Source organism: Polyodon spathula, chromosome 7 (genome assembly GCF_017654505.1).
Source record: "Polyodon spathula isolate WHYD16114869_AA chromosome 7, ASM1765450v1, whole genome shotgun sequence".
Classification (NCBI taxonomy): Eukaryota; Metazoa; Chordata; class Actinopteri; order Acipenseriformes; family Polyodontidae; genus Polyodon; species Polyodon spathula.
Window position 1 is genome coordinate 8,403,919 of NC_054540.1, and position 16,946 is coordinate 8,420,864.

Here is a 16,946-nt window from a genome sequence, read left to right on the forward strand (position 1 = left end):
ACATATTTAAATACCAAAATAAATCATTAAATAACAGACAGTTTGTTAGTAAAGGTGTCATATAGAATCCCCCAAACAGTGCCTATCTCTTCTCTTAAATAAGTATGGCAATTGACAGTACTGAATAATGAGGAGTGATGTGTTATATAAAAAAAAAGGTTTCTTCTCTTATGAATTACAGCCTTGTTTTTGGCCATCATATTTCAATTGAAATGACACTGTCTCTTTCTCTATCTCTCCCGTGTGGGTGTTCTGAATGGAAATCATATACTTCAGTGAGTTTTAAAATGATTAGGTGATAAATGATCCTTGTCTTTATTAAAATATTCCACTGATATTAAATTATACAATGGTAAATCTTATTTTAAGTACTGTATGACATTTATTATTCAGTAGTACAGTACTTTAAGAAATATGTAGTGGTAATTAGGCAAGAAAGCCTGTTTTACTATTTTAAAACCTCAGATTATTATTTGCCCAAAATGTAATATTTTTACTTAGAACTATTCAAAGATTAACTACAATTAATACTTTAATTCCACTTCCTTATGATAACAGCATGATATATTAAACATCTTATTACAAATAGAATATTGTTTGGTTCAGAATATATCAATACACCATAATATATGTCTCAAGTTGTCTCATAAAATGGTCTGGTGGGCAAAACTATATCGGAATCCGTGAAGGCTGCTTTATTTTTATGTTTATGTTGCACAAAGCGACCTTAAACATGTAACAGAACCAGAACTGTTCTCCAAAAAAATTTGAAATATAGACTTTTGCAGAGTTGTATAGAGTAAACACTTAACACACACACACACACCACACACACACACACACACACACACACACACACACACACACACACACACACACACACACACACACACACACACACACACACACATATATATATATATATATATATACTTTGCTAGAATTGACTTCTTGTGTGACACAGCTGCAGTTTGTGTTATTTCCTTTAGCTCTTGTCTGAACACAGTCTAGTCCAACTTCATCAAGAGCACAGACACTTGAATGATTTGAAGGAGCATGCCTTGGAAACCAGGAAAACTAATCACGTAGCCATGAATCATAATGCAAGATATGACAAATTGATTGGAAGAGAAAAGATTGAGTTCTTAGATTGGAGTGGATGGAAGGGTCAGACCTCTATTAAAACCTCAGACTTTTATTGCTGAATCAAAGTCAAACCTATTTTTGGCATTATATAATTACATTATTAAACATCCAGGTTGTTATACAGTCACTATGAGTAACACTGGTAGTTGCCATAGACCAGGACACCTATTTGTTTATTGTGTATTAATAAAGCAATACAGGATTGCAAGACAATTTCTTGACACAAGTTATCATACATACATTATTTATGAGTAAGCAGGACATTTTCAGTCATGGTATGCATGCATTAAACATAAAGGCATTTTTTTAAAATAAAACATATACAAATCATGCAATGATAGCTTTATTAAACTGAAGCATCATCACTACAGTATGTGTATCTGGTTTTGTGGGAGGTTGTTGGGAGGACATGTTGTATTATAATTATGGGATATTTTATATCAACTACATTTTCCTAATATTTAATATAGTCCTAGTTTAATATATTTGTATATGTGTTTTTTTTTATGATACTCTATTGTTTCTGATTAGATTATTATTCATGATGCAAACTGTACTAACTGTTCCTTAAAGAAAAGTTAATTATAAACTTGAAGTCACTCAACAATGAAGCATTTGTAAAACTTACAGAATTTGTAGTAAAATCTCAATTTTAAACATGAATCTTCAAGCATGATATTTAAGAGCAACTTTGAAGATGCCTTTAAAAAAAGGACCCGTGTTATCACCTGCAGGTTCTACAATGCTTGATTGAATATATTTGCACACCACATTAAAATAACCCCCCAATTCACTGTGTTACAAAAGTTACACAATCCCCCGTGTGGCTTCTTGAATTTTAATTTTAATACCAAACAATTGGGAGGCTTTGTGGAGTTTTATTTTAATACAAACATTTATCCTACCTTGGAATTTAAATTGAATCCACCTCTTAAATTAAGAGCCATAAGGAAGAAAACAAAAATAACCAGGGGAAGAAAAAAAATAGAAAATGTTCAACTGGACCAAACACTAAGCTGTTGTAGTTTCATTTCAGATTGGGATCTTAAAAAACAACATACTGTATCTAACAGTATACCATTTGTTGTTTCCAGTGCAATCTAATACAAATCAAATTCACACCTGCTGGTTTGGAGTAATAGAGGCTCTCCCCTGGGACTAATGCCAGTCATTTCCCTTTTCAGAAAAGCATCCAGCTGAATGTTGATAAGGTTCTAAGGTAATTAGACACATCCATCTCTACAGTAGTAATTCTGGGTTAAAAGAGCCCCTGTCATGTGGGCAAGGGACCGTATCAGACCAGACCAGCAAATCTAAGATTCACATTTACCCTTGGGTACATTTAGATTGTCTCAGTTTTAACTGTTTAGTTTTTCATCTGGTTCTATAAGGTATGGAAATCCGGAAGTCATAACAGAAAGTCATTATGGAAACAGTTCAGCTTAGAAAAACAAATCTCTTCACAAACACGATTTTTAACTGTTTGTAATTCAGAATATTCTTTTCTTTTTTACTTTTAGGATGAGTAAGAGATACACACACAAAGCAACACAAAGGACACTGCTACTTGTTATCTGTGTGATAACCCTTTGGGGGAAATCAGTAACAGCAGTAAGCCACCATAAAGGTAAGTTATTTCCCTGGGCTTTTCTTTTTCTGCATGTAACTGCATAATATGTGACTTAGTGATGCTAAACAATATCAGGATTTGCTTGTATTTGTCTTCTGGCCGGTCTTTGGTCATAGCAAGCAGGGCTGTGTGCTCATGCAGCTTGGAAACCAGATCAGACTTGTATGTGTAAAGATGTAGATTTATAGATGTGTGCTTGGGTTCTGCGGGGCAATATTTAAACGAAACCCAGAATGCCATATTGTAGGTATATTTCTATAGGTGATGGTCTAAACAGCAGTAGAGCTTAGCTTTCATGTTTGATTCCTTGCAATACAAAAAAATAATAAACAAATTATTAGTTTAGTACAGCTATACTTAGGGCAGTTGTTATAAGTAAATACTAGCTCAACAAAATGATAAGGAAATCTCCCATTGATGCTAACAGTATTTATACAGTTTCCTAACTGTAAACATTTTTCTGACCTGTTAGAGATATATTTATTTCATGTTAGATGCGAGAAGCATGTATATAATCCAATCTATTATTTAGTTAGTGTGGCAAAGTGGTTTGCAGTGTGCAGGTGTAGAGGTGGTGCAGTGCTCAGTAATAGCAAACAACACGGTGAAAAACGGCTTTTTATTTGTGCTGGGTTGCTTGTTTGGGAACCTTAAATAATAATACCTGGCTCTACACAACAATTTGTATAGCGCAGGTAAACCACAGGGTTCAGTCCTGAAATAATAATACTGATTATGACACAAACTTTACACACACACGATCACAAGACCAACAGTGAGTGCTCCTAGTGCAAGTGGTGATTTAGTACAATAATGGGAGACAACAGTAGTGCAGTGTAGTTTGGATGTGACAGCGACGGCTCCCAGATATTTAGCCATCTAGAATAACAAATAACAACAGTTAAACAGACAGATAAGAGTTTGGAAGTATGGAAGTATAATAAAGGGAAACTAATGTGTCATGGTCAGAATAGAAACATTTTTTTTTTCTAGTATCATAGTCCCATATTAGCAAAAGAATGAATAATTATATATCTTCAAAACTCATTCTGTAAGACTATCTTTACTGACAGTCAGACTGGCATGCCATATTTAATTTGTTGGAGAGCGTGAGAAGAATGACTTATGTTTTCTTGTTGTGCCAATCAGTGACAACAACATAAAGCTGCATGCAAAGGAATCTGCTGCTTCTAATACTCTTTAAATGATACATTGTATCTGGGAATGAATGTTTTTACCATATTTCTAAAGGCCTGTTGGCAGCTGATATTATTGTATAAAGCAGCAGTTTTCTTTTTTTTTTTTAGTTTTAGAGACACATTGAAAATTAATGTTTTTGTATCATGTGGCTTACTTTTTGAATTGGAAACATAAAAGTGAAACAAAATAATCTCTCTATTCTGGTTTTGCCTTATAACAAAATATTTTAGAAACCTAAATCTGGAAGTATTATTTTATTTACATTACAGTATCTATGTTGTGCTATGTATATTAGTCTGTCTATAGTTCTCTGTACGTTACACTACCTGTATTACGCTACCTGTATTATGCTACCTGTATTATGCTACCTGTATTGCCAGCATTTTTTGTACGAACACAAATAAGTTAATTCAGTTCCACTTTGTTCAGAGTTGATCTGCTGTCTATATGAAGCTACTGTATCTACACTAACATTTATTTATTTATTTATTTTTTACAAATATGAATAATATTACTGGTTTACTGACAGGGCACCACTAATAATAGAAAACGGGCACAAGCACCTGGTATTTATTTTCCTCTTTGAGCTCAAGAGTCATTAAGATTTTGCTTGTATTGTAACTGCTGCTGATGATAATAATATTTCTAAAATATCTCAGTTTAATATACATACATTATGAGTATGATTCTTAAATATGATTTTCCCTAAATCTCTTATTTGTTGAAGGGGGTGGAAATTGATACAAACAGGAATCCGATAAGGATAATAGCATTACTTCTCAACTGATACACTGAGACTAGTCGCATATTCTAAGAACATCCATTTTTGCTAATATCTCTGAATGGATTTAGTGTTTTATAAAACCTTTTAAACATAAATGGAAAAATACAGGGAATCAAAAAATAGCCAATCTGATCTCCGAAGCAATCCTTGACCTCAGTCCAAGTAAATACCTCAGATTTTCTCAAGATATGGGACGGGTCAATAGGCAAAGCTATCTCATGACAGTTTTCAGTTGGAAAGGCTTAACATTTAATCCTGTTCTTGGAACCTTCATATATCTGTAACATCAAACACTAGACATTTTTTGGTTTCACTTTGTAATCAAGTTTACAGGTCATCCCCTGGGGAATTGTCTATACACTGTTTGCTGAGAATGGTAAAGCTGTACAATTCTAAAGATTAGGGTACTGATTTAATCATTTCATTTTGCCAAGGTTTAACATTTTTTGTGTATTGTGTATAGTCATTACAGAATTATCGAAATGTGTAAATGTGTAAATGTTTCTGATCCCAGATTGATTGTATAATGGGATTGTCTTTTAGAGTGATGTTGTGGGATGTGAAATCATTGCTGTCTGTTTCTGGTCATCTTGCCAGGACACTCTTGTAAAAGAGGCCTCGCTCTCAGTGGGGTTTCTTCCTGGTTAAAGAATGAATGAATAAATAAAATAAATTCACATTTTAATATGTAAAATGCATTATTGATATTAATATCTATTAGAATAAGTATTGTTTCTTTTGATATTTTATTTCTTTAACTTTTTTCTTTTTATAAAGCACTAATATATCGCATGGATAGCTGAACAAAGATACGAAACAGGGTTTATACCCATTTATAATGCTGGAAAGGGTTGAAGGATATAAAAATAAAATTACCTAATATTCCAGCCAGTCCATTAAATGTAATTTATCAAAAAATACAGTATTAAGTATTTAAATATAGGCTATTGAAACAAGCTGATACCACAGCTGGATGGGAGTGAGTTGGGTAAATAGTACATTATAATGAAGTGACTGAGAAAGAAATTAAGAAGAATCAGTGTGGATTCTTAATCTGGCTTGTTTTCAAGCAGTGGCAAGGTTGAGTATTAACTAAGCAGTAACACAGAATTATTACAAAAGATTAAGGGCCATATTTTCAAAGCATTAAGTCTTAAATTAAATACAGTTTTTTTAACATTACGAAATAAAAAACAAACAAACAAAAAAAAAACACTAGCAACTATAATGTTTCACTTTTACTTTTATTGATTTTTATAAAACAGTAGACAACAACAACAAAATAATGGAACTGGTTGCTATCTATTTCATTCACCACCATAAGCTGAAGCGCCTATGTGATTTTCCAGATGGCTCAGACAGATACGCTTTGACTGACGGTATGAAAGGCCGTACTAAGGTCTAACGAAATTAAAATAGATAATGATTCAGTCAGAATTCATTAAAGGGGGCTGCCTCAGTACATTGAAATGGATGAGACTCAGAATGAAACTTCTTGAACGAGTCACCTTGAATTAAGAAAGCGTGCAAGTGATCAACTGCAGAAGAGTCTAGGCAAGGAAGGCCAAGTTAGAAATTGGCCTGTAATTGCTTCAGACATCAGTGTCTAAAAGTGTTTTTTTTTGTCGTTTATTTTTTTTTTAGTGAAGGGGAAACCTCTGCTAGATAAAAAACAAAAGAGAGTATTTCTAATGTGAAGGAGTCATTTATTATTTTAGGTAAAAAAAAAAAAAAAAAAAAAAAAAAAAAAAAATTCCAGGCAAGCCACGCATGAAGAAAGACGATCCAAGACACACTCTAGAATTAGCTTTAGTTTTATCTAGCTGCAGAGCAGTGAGTAGGCAGTTTAGTAGTGCTGTGTAATGTAGTGGACTGGAGGAGAAAAGACCCTTGGCAGAAAGATTCCCTGCAGTGTTCTGATCTCATCAGCAGGGTTCCAGTTCAGGATCAGTCTGAGGCCAGGGAAGACACAGACATGGATAGTTCCAGGGAAATTCACTTACCAGCTTTATTACAGTTTCCAGGATAAAACAAGTAACATGATGCACATAACAGTTCCCTTAAGGTATATATATATATATATATATATATATATATATATATATATATATATATATATATATATATATATATATATATATATATATATATATATATATATATATATATATATATATATATATATATATATATATATTATATAAGTACTTAATAATAGACACAGTACTTAATCAATTATACATTGTTTTCAAGAACTCTTCCTCTCTGGTCTACGGACAAAAAACTTGATGTTTCCGCCTCTAATAGGAGGGGAAACATTTTCAAAACCAATACATGTCTCATGCTAATCAGGGGAATAGCATTGAAATGAGTATTTGACTTCGATAGTTGTTTTTTCCACAGCGCACCATGTCAAAACAGGAACCTGTGAGGTGGTGGCAATACACAGATGTTGCAACAAGAACAAGATAGAAGAAAGGTCTCAGACAATAAAGTGCTCCTGCTTTCCAGGACAAGTGGCAGGGACGACTCGTGCCGCCCCTTCCTGTGTTGATGGTAGGGGATTTATTTTAAAGTTGTCTTTTATACAATTGAATAATATATATATATAATCAATAGATAAATAATATATATATATATATATATATATATATATATATATATATATATATATATATATATATATAACCTGTTCTGTTCATTTAACCCATGTTAATGTCACACTCTGCTTATTATAAAAACATTGAAATGTCCCAGACAGAATATAATGAGAGTCAATGAGGACACACTAATGATAGTACCAATTGGGTTCTTATCACACACCAGTTAATATCCATTAAATTTATCCAATTTCTACCCAGCGAAATATCTCTTTGGGATATACAGTAGAAGCATGGAATAAACGATGCGTAATTTGTCAGGTTGTTGGTGAACGCCTTATAAAGACAACGTGGCTTATTCTTACCGTTCTGCTTATTTACTATTAAATTACATGAGTTTGACTACATGCATGCAGTCTATGGTTCCCAGGCCATTACATGCTTTACTGTATGCACCCTCAGTGGCTTATTTGGAAAGCCTACAGTACAGACTAGCTCAGTTGTTGCCTAGGGAGAACCCTCTTTAGAGACGGCAAATCTTGAAGTGCAAGCAATATCTCCCACAAGTCTTTAAAATGTTCCAGTGCTATGGAGTTGGTGAGGCAATTGCCCTGACATGCCGAGTCATAGCTATGGGTGAGGTCAGGTCCTATTTTAGTCTCTGACGTACATTAACCAGTGGCTTTCTTTTTTATTTAACACATTATGACGATAATGTGGCATAAAAAGATTAGCAATATCAAATTAGACTTGATTATTGCTCCATGTATGCCGCTGAGGTAAGTTTATATCGTATCTACAGCTGTTTTGAGCAATTTTTAAATACACATTGTAACCAAAAACACGGCACATTTTTTTATTCTTTGGTTTTTATTTAAACAGAGGCATTTTATTTAAACAGAGTCATAGATATATAAAACATAAATCAGCTAATGTGTCTTTACTGAAGGAGGACAGCAGCATTTTGTGATCTTCCACTTTGGATCAATTTTGTTTTGCTGGTAATACACAGCTGTGCACTAGATGGTGTTGTAGCTTTTTTAAATAACACTTTGGTTGATCTGGCAGTCAAGTACAACTGAAGAGCAGCCCCTGGAAAAAAAAAAAACAAACCAAAAAAAACACAGCAGTTAGGCAATTGCAATAAAAATCACTTAAAAAGGTAGGAAGACATAAAAAACAAAAACTAAGGATTTTAAGTAATTTATTCTTTAATCTAATAGTGGCCACATTGAAACCTATACCTTCAAGATACCATAGACCATGTACTTAAAATAAACTCAGGAGCTTTTTACTTCACTGTGATAGTTCACCCTCTTAAAGAGGCATCATTGACTGACTGTTAGTCAGCTTCAACACTCCTGGTAAACAGACCTGTGCTGTAAAAGGTTATGGTAAACTAAACAAGATTGAACTACTGAAATAAAAGTAATAAAAGAAGTTACACATTTTAATGGGGTCTATGTATGCTAGATATTTGAAGAAATATTGCACAGGTCCTTTTTTCTTTCTCTAAAGATCAAGAGGTTGACTTTTCTGTCAATAATACAAATCCTTAGGATCTGCCATGATTGTATTTGGAGATGGGCTGGTTTCTATGATGTATACAAAACTAAAAGAGGCTTCATCTTAGAAAGGATTCCCGTATACTCTTTGGAGATAGCCTTGAATATGTGCCAAAGTAGTCATTATTAATATTAATAATATTTAGTGCTACATTCCATTCCGGCAAGTGGTAAATTAGGCACTATAATTGTTTCATTTTTGACCTTGTGGCTCCTCTCAACTCCAGCCAGCTGCTCCACACATGTGACTGTATTATTTCAAAACTTAACTCTTTGCAGTCCATTTATTCAGCACTTGTCAGGTGTGTCAGGTCCAATATATTTTCACATGTGCTATTTACTCTACACGCGCTGTTTAAAATATTTTTTTTCAGAGTAAAACAGAATTGCAAAAGGACTCTCAGTACTATATCTTCAGCCAAGCCCCATCCCTTGTTTGTTGTATTTTTCACATACCTCTTTATAGATGTGCTATTGATAAATCCTCTCCTGATCACTCGTTTTATCACCAAACTCCTCAATAATGCGATCCAAGTTATTATTTTATTACTGTAACATCTCAAGAAACTCTGAAAATGCCCTTGATATTCTTTGAGTGCTGGATGCCGAAGGAGCTATCTCCTTTGTTTCTGTCCTTATTATCTCTATGCTGCATGGGGCTATCAGATACGGCCCTTTTTTTTTTGGCTTTGTTCTGCTCCTCTTAGTCTCACTCGGCCATTGAAAGGTTTTCTCGGCTTTTTCTGGAAAAAAAACGACTAGAGACCTGTGCTTTACGTCTTTTTGATGATGTCGGACAGGGTCCGACATTAGACTGGAAAGGGAAAATTGTATTGTCGGACCTGATCCGACATAGGACAGCAAGGGGTTAATAATCAAAATTTTAGTTTAACAGATTTTTTATTTGATGATTTCTTAAATGTTGTTAAGAAGGTAACTGTAAAAATAAGTGTAGGTCTGCAAGACTAAGAACGTGTGCCAAAAACATACTTGTCCAATTGGTTCGTTCAAAACGGAAACCTAGATATTTGGCCTTGAAAGCTCAGAGTTTGACCTTCATGTTGGGCTAATAGAATAAAGATCTTCATTGGTACGGCATCAAATGAATATGAATTAAAGAGTAAGAAGCTCAATATTTATGAAGGCGTGTTTACATGTTATATTTGCAAGGATTGTAGAGGTGATTAAGCTAAGAGGCCTAACTGGAAACCCTGCGGAGAGAAAACAAAGCAAGCTGAGAAGGATATCGTCTAAACTAAATGCTTTAGAAATTGTGATTCGTGAGTCATTCATTATCTATAGTAATTGTATGCATAATGATTTATATAATCTATGATGTCATTGTTTTTGGTTACCCTTCAATATGATGCTGACATTTTAATAATGTATGTACAGTATGTACAAGATTACTTCAGTCATCTTCAATTGAGTATCTTTTTGACAGCTTTAAGGGTTGTAGTTATTATAAATATTGAACATATAGAAAAATGTATATACTAGAAATTCAACTGAAATTTGCAACTTGGAAGAAAATATACACTCAGCATCTCCACTGTATAAACTTATTTTGAACCAATGGATAAAAGATGACAGATGTTAATGCTGTTGACTAATTAGATCAATCTGAAATAGTAGGTAGTTAACCTACTGGCTTTGGCACATTTTATTAGTAGTATGTCATACCTTGATAATGCTGTGTGAACAACCTGCAATTTCTGCATGTTGAAAACATAACAACGATTTTGATGTCCAAAGTTATATAAATGATACATTGACTTTGTGTTTCCATATTAGCCTCAATTGTGGAGCAGAAATGGTGGTGTCAGATGCATCCGTGTATGGATGGAGAGGAATGTAAAGTCCTCCCAGATCTCAAAGGCTGGAGCTGTGCTTCGGGGAATAAAGTAAAAACAACTAAGGTATGTTCACCCTGAAATGTAGTCCCTTTACAGAACTTACTATTAAATTCCACATACAATGTTGGACTATAAATGTTTGAGAAACTATATAAAAAGTTATAAATCTAAAACTTGTAGGTCACTGTTTCAAACAACAACATCAAATGATGACCCCTTGTTTTCCAGATAAAACTGCATGCCTACCATAAAACAGGCGTTATTGAATCAGTCAGTGACACGGCTGAAAATGTAATCTATCTTTATAAGAGAAATTCTATAACTTAAAAAAAAAAAAAAGTTCCTTATGCCAAACAAAGAGTAACTGGATCTTGCCTATGATTAAACTATAAGTTCAGTTCCGGTACTGGAAGAGCCCAGATGGCAGGAAAACGGGTTTTGATCAAGCCAAATTATCATCAAATCAGGCATAAATTGTTGACCTTGATTAGTACTGAGTGATTCAGGTACTCTATGTTCCCTGGTGTACAGTAATTATCAAAAACATGCCTACAGTGGCAATCATCTCTCCTGTCATAGAAATTGACAGATTTTATAGAGATATGGTATCTTAATGTCTGACATCACTTTTTTGAAAGGCTTGTTGCTAAGTATTAGTTGCCAAGGACCTTTAAATAATGTAGGAGAATATCTTGTATATAATATTTTTTGTTTATTTTCAACTACATGCAGAGGATTTGATTTTTAGGTTTGGATTGGAGTTCTAATCAGTGAAATTGCTTGGAAATTTTGAGTGCGTGGAATAAAGCAAATCCAAAAAGTAATTCAGGTTTATGCTTAGCCCAACTAGGATAGTATCTGTCAACCTTTTTTTGAAATTCTAATCAGTATAGATGTAGTATCTAGATTTACACGTTATGATTTACTTTTAATTAAAATTATGGTATCATATATAATCTATAACTATAAAACACAGAATCAAAATATACAGTAGAAGAAAGTAAAGTTGGAGAAACTAGGCGTGAAAGTACAGATAAGACAAATAAGAATGATGATGTGTGGTACTGATTTTTATTGTACCTCTGTAAAGCCTAGGATATTACCTTTGAGAAGTACTGGAATAACCAATGAAAATGTACCAGTGGTGTTGGGAGGGGGGAGCTGCACTTGTTGGGTTTCACAGGCAGCCATAAATCAATAGGATATCTTTCTGACATGCCACTTAACCTTCAGCAAAGCATGTAAGCTTAGAACTGCAGACAGTATGAAGATAAAAATGGAAATTTACTCACAAACTAAAGAATGATAATTCTCCAAAACCTTAACCTCTCAGTTATTGCTCATTTTTTCTACAGAAAGGGAGATATATAAAACAACACATTAGAAAGAAGTAACTGTTTCTGTTGATGAATGAGACCAGTTATTTTACATTGAACCCATTTAATCTGTTTCATCTCTACCTCAGTTTCCCAAATGAAAACCCAATTATTCCAAATGCAATGGATCACTTGTGTTTGCACTTATGTAATATGTTTCTTTGGTTTTGTTAGATGCAGTTCAATGAAGTTGGAGCTGAATGAAACCTGCATTGCAAATTAGTTTTAATGGAACCTGTGCATACCATCAAGAATTTATTTAGAAAAAAAAAAAAAGCTCAGCAGAATCAAATCTGAGTTGCGCAGCAAGTGTGACAGGAGTAATTTGAACACTACAACACAATGCATTTGTATTGTCCGCTGGTATCCACAAGCAGGAGTTAAAACTACTTGCCCGGGTCAGGGGCTGGCTTTATTCTCACGCAGCACAACAATTACACAACAGAGTGATTATAAAAAATGCTGTGTTTTACATTTTTTAAATACCAAATGTCAGCTAAATTCCGTAAAGGAGTGATACATGTTTATATTCAAAACAGTAAACAATGAATTACTATATGCTACATGTAAGGGGGTCCCAACAAGTACAGGCTGGAAACTAAATCTCGAAATACAGAGACTGCCATGACTAATCATCCCTAGAATTAGTATTTTAATAGGGTTACCCCTGCCCCCCAGGATCTCTACAATATAGAGATATTTAGCTCCTATATGTATTCATTTGAACTGAAAATGTTAATACTGGTATTATCTATTTCTTTATAGGTAGCTCGATAGTTCAAGATCTGAATGGCAATCAGCATCCTACGATTTTGAACTCACTCCTAACCTGCTGTGGTTCCTCGGAAGCTGTGTTTTTTTTTTTTTTTTTTTTTGTGCATAAAAATGGGTTCTCATAACTTTGACGTTTTAATGAAGAAATTTGCCTACATTTGGAAAACAGAAGAATAGCACAAAACAAACAAGGACTGCTAGAAGAGATTTTCATATATAAAGACCTGCTGTACAGTAAACAGCAAACAGCTCTTCTCTTAAAAAAAAAAAACAAAAAAAAATATTTTCTGCAACTTAACTGGCACTCATAAGTAGGAAGGGAACATATGTGCTCTTTTGCAACCGAACATGCTGATATGAAACAGTCATCTCTGCCATGAGCTGGAATACCAAGGATAATGGTATTAAAAAACAAAATAACCATTCTCTTCGTGTTTTAACTGGTAAGACTAAATACACTCAAGTTTCCTTTAGAAAATGTTCTTTGTCACAATAAAAGATGAACAGGTTTATTTGCTTCAAAAGGCTTTTTTAAATACCGTGGGATTGTCTTTGTTATATGAAGACGATAATGTTCAGTAGTGATAACTGTTGACAGGCTATGCCTAAATATATGTAAATGATATACAAAATATTGATGTACTGGAAGTGAGGTTGACAGAATTGCTCAAGACTAAGCAGACACAGTATATCCTTAGGACGTTTATAAATGCTGGTAACATTTTTTTTCTTTTATTTCAGTTTTTTTTCATGATGAGTTCCTCTCTTTAACCTTTTGGGTGCTAGGGTGTTATTTATATCATACAAATATCAATATTTAGTATGTGCAGCCTTCCGATTCAAAAGTGGAGCAAGTATTGCATTTTGAAAATCTTTAATTTAATGTGTTAGCTCATTTTTTTTTAAATAAACCACTGGCTTCACAGACCCCATTCACAAGTCTTGGACTACCTAATAATGCCTTAAGTAAGGTATTCCCAGATTCGTGCTAATCAGGATCTGTGAAATCACCTGTGAGTTTTTAAATGGTCTTTTTATCTCTTATCAGTTCCATACCTTGTAAATCTTGTGCAATGCTGGTCCATTTCTAGTAAATTAGGTTAAAAATAGAGATGCCAACTTCTCGTAAACAGCAACAAACAGCATTGACATTTCCATGATGCATTTATGTTTCTGAACATAAGCTATTTAGTGTTTAGTGATGGTATAACTTTTGGCATTTTAAGAATGCTAAAAAAGCATTTTAGTTTAAAAATAAAAGCACAGAACTCATTCTAATACAAGTGAAGTCAGATTAAATACTTATTTTAAATAAACAGGAAACACCAAATGAATACTATACATGAAACCAATTAAACCTCCTATAAACCCAATGTAACATTATTTCAGACACATATTCCTGGTAGAAGCTAAAAGAAGACAGGGTAGTCAGAACCATTTTGTTTTTCCACTAAATGTGTTTCATGCAGGCTTCTGAGACATGAAGTGAAGCAATAAGGAAATTTCAGTGTGACAGGCCTAGTCTACTCAGTTGCCCATTCAATTACATTGTGAAAATTCCAGCAACACAGTTTTAAACTTTGGGGTAAAACACTACTTTAAATATTTGTGACTAATAATTCTGACATGATACATTATTTCTTTAACATTTAATTTATTATAGTATAATTTGGTCTGGCAAGGATCTGCAGAAATATGTTAGCATTTATGAGAGCCCTCTAATCTATTATTTTTTTTTAGCACCAGGCATTCATTATAAATGGTGCTGATGAAGTTTTTTTTTTTGTAATGCCTAATATATATATCACACGCTTTTGTTACTTCTTCTGACAGATGTACTGCAGTGATGTTACATATTTTTTTGAATCCTGCCACTCTCATCAAAATGTATTTGTATTCATTGTGAACCCAATAAACCACAGTCAAGGCATTTGCTGTTGTACCTTTTTAGGTTAGAGTATATCTGACATCAAAAGCTCTTGCACCAACATTGAAGAAAACATATCCAGAGCTGAACAAAATTATCCACATTTATCTCAACTACTGTAATTTTTAAATGATTGGAATATCAAATTATTCATTTTTTATTAAATTAATTTTACTGAACGATGAGAGTTGAAGGCTACTCGCTAAGCCAGTTTGTTGCAGTACGTACAGTATATGGAAAGTTTACTTAACACTTCAACTTTTTTTAAACCTAGCCTGTCTTGTTTAAAGCTTAAAGTACGCATACAATTCAAAATCATGCTTTTGGAATATTTTTGTTTCAATAATAAAAAAATATATATAAATAAATATCTTTGTCTAAAAAGAAGATGTAACTGCAATGTAATATAATGTATTTAAACAATTGTCCCATCTATTGGAAAAAAAAAATGTATTATTTACAGTAAGTTAATGTTGTCCTAAGAGCTGAATAAAATTGTGATATAAAAGAAAGAAAAACAACATATGCCTGCAACATTATTTAATGTATGATATGTGCTTTATTTTATCTGTTGTGTTGGGGAAAAAAACAAATACACAGTATTATTTAATTCCAGCTACAAATATAAATGTGCTGTCAAAAAAGAACTCCAAAGGTTTGAATAATAAATGCAAGTAGATATTTGCATACATATTAAAAACAAATAAGAAAATACTCTTGGGTCACCACCCCCTCCAAATAACATCAAGAATTACCTGTGCAGTCTGCTGGGAGTGAGACACACAACTCAATCTGAGAAATGAGTTCCATATCAGAACAAAGTCAAGAGAAGAGAACAGTACAAAATACCACCCAGACCATTGCTGTAAAAAGGATGAACCGCCTACTTCCAGACATGAGGACAGGCAAGATGCAGATAGTGAACATTTAAATATGGCAAGAAAGAGGCTTTACTTAGATTCAGTTGTTCTCAGAAACAATATGGTTTTAATAAAGTGTATGGATATCTTTGGCCCATGATCTTCTCTTTAAAGAGCCCAGTGCTGTTTCACGCTGTTGACCCATTCATGATTTCTCAGCTGTCTATAATATTTGCATTGCTACAACAACTGTGCAGAGACTAGAAACCTCAGTAATATTGCTCAATGTTATAACATTATGGACTGCTGCAAAACGACATATACCACCCCCCCTGGAAAAGGGATGTAGTGATGATTGACTTATACTCAGATAAACAATATTTCTTAAGTACATTTTACCCTGAGGTTTTTTTTTTTTTTTTTTTTTTTTAGCAAATGCAGTCTTTTTTGGGTACTACAGCCCCACTGAATAGCAATTACCATATGTTTACAAAGGTGTTGAAGGCTGTCTAGATCTGGTGGAGTGATATAAAGTAAGGGTATTTTTTTGTTTGTTTGGTTTTTTTTAAAAAAACATTCCCAAATTGTTCTCTTTCTTAACAGAAGCAGAATGTTTTCCATTCCTAAACATGTTATGTTTATCATAAGTTTACCATGGTCAATTTTATATGGTCATTTTGCAGTCTATTATGGTTGAAGCGAGGAGAAAAAAAATTCTAGTAGACAGATTGTTTAATTTAGTATCTAAGTGTTTACAAGTTATGAATGATTTTTACTGTACTTAACTACCTATAGTGTTTTAGAATGTGAGTACATTATCTACATTTACTTTAAATTAAGTATTACACTTTGCTATGATTTTCACCTAGGTTTCAGTATTCCACATTTAATTTTTATAAGGCATTTTGACTAGGCAAATGACAGGTTAAAATCCATTACTGGTTGTGGTAACCAAAAAGCACAGATCATTTACATTTTCTCTTTGAAGTAAATCTGGAGTCAGTTCATTGAAATCGATGCAAAATAATTAGAAGAAAATACTGGAGGCATATCATTAATAAAAATAAGAAAAAGAAGTGAACCAAGTACAAAAGCCTTTGGGAACTCTGGTCGGAAAAGCAAAGGGAGGTCAAAGTGTTACAATGATTTGTTGTAACATGAAATGTGTATGAAAGATAAGAACGAAACTACACCGTGAATTACAATGAAAATCAGCAGCTTTGAGCTT

General features: G+C 33.4%; 1 protein-coding gene across 1 annotated transcript; it reads left to right on the plus strand.

The window, feature by feature from the left end:
* The first annotated feature begins 2,580 nt into the window (after positions 1–2,580).
* Positions 2,581–15,237, plus strand: LOC121318107 (chemokine-like protein TAFA-2). The gene is made up of 4 exons (XM_041254413.1): positions 2,581–2,773; positions 7,164–7,316; positions 10,720–10,844; positions 12,923–15,237. The coding sequence occupies exons 1-4, from the start codon at positions 2,668–2,670 to the stop codon at positions 12,932–12,934; spliced, it is 396 nt and encodes a 131-aa protein (XP_041110347.1). The 5' UTR covers positions 2,581–2,667; the 3' UTR covers positions 12,935–15,237.
* The last annotated feature ends 1,709 nt before the right edge of the window (positions 15,238–16,946 follow it).

Coding starts and splice junctions, on each gene's coding strand:
- LOC121318107 (XM_041254413.1), top strand. CDS start 2,668: ATGAGTAAGAGATACACACACAAAGCAACACAAAGGACACTGCTACTT. Junction 2,774..7,163: donor AGCAGTAAGCCACCATAAAG/GTAAGTTATTTC, acceptor TTTTTTCCACAG/CGCACCATGTCAAAACAGGA. Junction 7,317..10,719: donor CGCCCCTTCCTGTGTTGATG/GTAGGGGATTTA, acceptor TTTCCATATTAG/CCTCAATTGTGGAGCAGAAA.